This window comes from Cervus elaphus, chromosome 2 (assembly GCF_910594005.1).
Source record: "Cervus elaphus chromosome 2, mCerEla1.1, whole genome shotgun sequence".
Taxonomy (NCBI): domain Eukaryota; kingdom Metazoa; phylum Chordata; class Mammalia; order Artiodactyla; family Cervidae; genus Cervus; species Cervus elaphus.
Genome location: NC_057816.1, coordinates 22,407,969 through 22,413,033, shown reverse-complemented (window position 1 = coordinate 22,413,033; position 5,065 = coordinate 22,407,969). Strand labels below are relative to the sequence as shown.

The 5,065-nt window shown below is 39.1% G+C and overlaps 1 protein-coding gene across 1 annotated transcript; it reads left to right on the top strand.

The window, feature by feature from the left end:
- The first annotated feature begins 3,388 nt into the window (after window positions 1–3,388).
- LOC122706291 (olfactory receptor 151-like) lies at window positions 3,389–4,351 on the top strand. The gene has a single exon (XM_043921408.1). The coding sequence runs from the start codon at window positions 3,392–3,394 to the stop codon at window positions 4,349–4,351; it is 960 nt and encodes a 319-aa protein (XP_043777343.1). The 5' UTR covers window positions 3,389–3,391.
- Window positions 4,352–5,065: the final 714 nt, after the last annotated feature.

The following is a 5,065-nucleotide window of genomic DNA, read 5'->3' as shown; positions in this document are numbered from 1 at the left end:
GCACAGGTTTAAACCAAGACTCTAATTGCTCTTTACTGAGAACTCCAGTCTCTGAAGTAACTACATCCCAGGAGAAGTTCCACCTGTATATATAAAAAGACTCTCCCCAAGTTTCCCAATCCCAGGGACCTATTATTCATGATAGGCCAGCCCCTTTGAGTAAATTTAGGACTAGATATAAATCTATATGGTCCTCTCATTTCCTGATATTTATTTCCTGACTGTTGAAACCAAGTCTTTCACTAATATTTCCAGGAGATTATGTCTCATTTTTCCTTAACACAGGTACTTAATTATGATTTAAAGCAACTATATCAGAAAAATATTTCTTTCATTAACTTCTGTATCTAATGAAGCTATTTTCAACCATATGTTTACCTTCATCTCTAAGTAGTTTTTCTTTGTGTGCTGTGTTCTTATGGGCAGCAATCCTGAGCCTCTGATGGTCTGGTAGAACTGGAGGTAATAATTGTGGTGACTGATATTAAGTGTGGGGTCATATTTTCCTATTTTATATTACTAGATGGTAAGGGAATCAATAACTAAGTCAATGTTGTCTAGGATTTTCCCATCTGCACGACATTCAATGAAAGCTGTTTACTGTACTGCTCTGAGAAGCACTTTGATTTCTGGTAATGGTATGTTCTAGGTGGATTTTCTATATTTCTTAATATTTCAAGGGGTGGAAACTGAACAGAAGGGGATATATAGATATGATATTTTCAATCTGTTGTTGCTACCTAGAGGAATTTTTCTCCTTTGTAATAAATGAAAATAATATCTAAAAATCTTAGCTATCTCTGACAGTAGTTATTATGAAGTTAACAATTGAACCACCAATAATGTAACATTTAAAGTTTTCAGTGCAATGCAGCTTTTCTTGTCTTTATCCCACATCTTAAGGATTTAAAGACTCTTATACCTACAAAAGGGCATCCAGTGGTTCAATGGTAAAGAATCCACCTGCAATTCAGGAGCTGCAGGCCACACGGGTTCGATACCTGGGTCAAGAATATGCTTGGAAGAGGGCATGGCTACTTGCTCCAATATCCTTGCCTGGAGAAATCCATGGACAGAGGAGCCTGGCTGGCTATAGTCCATAGTGTCACAAAGAGTCAGACACAAGTGAAGTGACTGAGCACGCGCTCATATACCTAGAGAAACATATATAACTAGTGCCAGAGTTATTACTGTTATAGGAATCAAAAGCACTTACATTAGAAGCAGGTTAAAAATGTTTTTTAAAAAATATATGTATGCTTATACACATGTATTTTATACACACACACACACATATATATACATATATATACACATATATATACATATATATATATATATGTATATACACTTAAATACATGTATGGAGTAGGAAATGGCAACCCACTCCAGTATTCTTGCCTGAGAATTTCTGGGACAGAGAAGCCTGGCAGGCCACAGTCCATGCAGTTGCAAAGAGCTGGACACAACTGAGTGACTGAGCACAATACACATGTAAGTACATATATGCATCAAAAAATCTAAAATGATAGTCATGAATGCTGCTAGCCTCCAAGGAACAAGAAAGTGGTATTATATTTTTGCTTATTTGTGTTTCTTATTTTCTACAATGCGCATATACTGCCTTGATAACTTTTTAAAATACATCTGAAACTGACAATAAAATCTATCCTTTATGTCCAAAATTCAATATATTAAGTTTACTAAGTAATAATAAAGTGCTACACACAAAATAACCTACAGCAAACAACACAGTTCACTGACAATGAAACACACTGGTGGTCAGAAGTCTGAGGTTTTAGACCCAGTTCCATGTCTTGCTTGGCTTTATGACTTAGGGTAGTTGAATTTTTAGGCTTCATTTTCCTAGAGAAGAGGGAGATAATAGCATTCGTATTTTTTATATGCTGTGCGCAAGCTAACACATCCAGTGTAAAACACATTCCACCACAACAGTGCTCCGGGCAGATTTCTAAGGCTACACACTTGGGCCAATGGAAGAGCTCATGATCAGAGGAAAGCAAGTCCTTGATAATTAGGAAGCCTCGGGAAAGTCACTTTTGTCTGGCACTGTGGTTTTCTCAATGTGAACATGGGTTTAAAACTTCTGCTCTTAGACATATTTATCTACATACCCAAGATTTGTGGGAGAAGTTAATGAGACTGACCTCTGAAGAGCATTATACATAAGATAGTAACTGTATAAGTAAGCAATTAAAACAGTGAAAATTAAAGGGTTTTAGCTTAAGAAATACTTGTCAGACAAGGGATATCTATAGATATACTCAGCAATGATAATCCATGCTTCTTACAGAAGCATGTCTATAATTTCAGTACTTTGTCATTAAGGAGATAATGGGGCCATGGTTTGATACTATTATCTGAAAATAGACCTAAAAATAATAATAATAATATTGAGAACTTACTCTAGACTATAGAAGGTACCACAGCCCAGGCTTCATGACAGATATATTTTAATGGGAACCTCTGTGAGTGGAAAGCAACCATCAATACTTTTTAAATGCTCCAGGTGATTATAAATACAAGAAATGTTGAGAACAATTGCCTTGGGCACGATATGATAAAAATCTAAGAACAAATTCCAGACACACAATGACAACTCACATTTTTATAGGAGCTAACTTCTTGAAAAAATATTTCTAACTATGCGATATCCCATACTACTTTTACAATCAACTTTGGAATTAGTATCACTATTATTAATATCTTCATCTTTCAGTTACAGAAATTGACCTGTAACTAAAAGATACAGATATAGTAACCATTTCACCCTAGTATTGCATCAATTTGAGATAAGTATTCATAAGTTCAAAATAAATGAATACTTAAGACTTGCATACCACAGGGAAATTTCATTTCTGAAGCAAATACATCTCCAACTACAAAATATGAATTCTATGCTTATTACCTACAGGATTGAAGTTTTCAGGTTTGAGCCTGCATCAGCCTTTCCTGGAGACAGTATGATACACAAATCACTGCGTCCCATCCCAGAGTTCCTACCTTGGTAGGTCTGGGGTGAGGCCTGAGAATCTGCATATCTGATGTCTTCAAGTGATGCCAATGATGCTGGCCCAGGGACTAGACTTTAAAACTCACTACTCTAAGATATTTCAGAAACATGAATGTTGCAAAAGTTCTAGATCTCGCCCCCTTTTCCTCTCATCTCCATGATCTTTGAGATACCTAGCGTCTGGTCTTCCTTCCCCCCCCAAAAAAAACAGCAGGATAAAGGAGCATTCATCAGGAAGGATCCCAGGATCACTCAGCTGGCCTGAGATGCACAAACTAGTTTGATCAAACAAAGCATGATGTGGGCTTTCACAGAGATCTTCGTTTCTGTCCCCACAGGACACCTAACCAGAGGAGAATGGTTGCAGAAAATCACTCCACAGTGACAGAGTTCATTCTTGGAGGTTTAACAAATCGACCAGAGCTCCAGCTCCCCCTCTTCTTCCTCTTCCTTGGGATCTACTCTGTCACCATGGTAGGGAACCTGGGCATGATAACACTGATTTGTCTGAATGCCCACCTTCACACCCCCATGTACTATTTCCTCAGCAACCTGTCCTTCGTGGATCTCTGCTACTCCTCTGTCATCACCCCTAAGATGCTGGTGAACTTTGTGTCCGAGAAGAACACCATCTCCTATGCAGGGTGCATGTCCCAGCTCTACTTCTTCCTGGTGTTTGTCATTGCTGAGTGCTACATGCTGACCGTGATGGCCTATGACCGCTATGTTGCCATCTGCAGACCTTTGTTTTACAACATCATCATGTCTCATCGAGTCTGCTCCCTGCTAGTGGCTGGGGTCTATGCCATAGGATTCATTGGTTCAACCATAGAGACTGGCCTCATGTTGAAACTGTCCTATTGTGATTTCCTTATCAGTCATTACTTCTGTGACATCCTCCCCCTCATGACGCTCTCTTGCTCTAGCACCTATGACACTGAGATGACAGTCTTTGTTCTGGCTGGATTCGACATTGTAGTCACCAGCTTAACAGTCCTAATTTCCTATGCCTTCATCCTGTCCAGTATCTTCCACATCAGCACCACAGGGGGAAGGGCCAAAGCCTTCAGCACGTGCAGCTCACACTTTGCAGCTGTGGGGATTTTCTATGGAACAACCGCCTTCATGTACTTGAAACCCTCCACGGCCAGTTCCCTGGCCCAGGAGAACGTGGCCTCCGTGTTCTACACCACAGTGATCCCCATGCTGAACCCCCTGATCTACAGCTTGAGGAATAAGGAGGTAAAGGCTGCCATGCAGAAAACTCTGAGAGAAAAATGTTTTGATACAAATGCTATTACCCTTTTTCAATTTTAAAAATAAGTTGTTTGGGATCCCAGAGGGAAGCCCCTGAATGCTCCCCACCCGGGATGGGAAATCCTCCCTTCTCTGCATGGCTGGGTGACTGCACCTGCCTCTTTCCCTCTTCCTTTGCCCCCTCCTCATTCTTTACCTCATTTCTATATGAAGCTAGCTGATATCAAGTTCTTTTTTTATTATTTGGGGTCTATTTTCCTTCTTCTGTCCCTTTGGTAAACTCTATTATCTCTATTGTAATTTAACACAAATTTTAGACTTTCACAGGCTCACAGATATAGAGAACAAACCAGTGATTACTACCACAGAGAGGAAAGGAGGGAAGGCAAGATAAGGGTAGGGGATTAAAAGACACCAACCGCTACGTATGAAATGAATAGGTAACAAGGATGTGTAGTACAGCACAGGGAAACATAGCCATTAGTTTACAGTAACTTTAAATGCAATAAAGTATAAAAATATTGAATCACTTCGTTGTACATCTGAAACTAATTTAATATTGTAAACCAGCCATACTTCAATAAAAAGTAAACTTTAAGCATTGAGTTTGAAAGTCAACCACTTTTTTATTATCTTCTATGTAGAAAATATTACTCAATTTAGTTCCTCCTTTTTGCACTTGGGAGTATACAAGGCAAAGATAGGTGGATTGAAAGTCACCAACAAGTGATGCCCAGAGCATTTCTCATCTAGACTTCCTCCTCTCCAATCTCT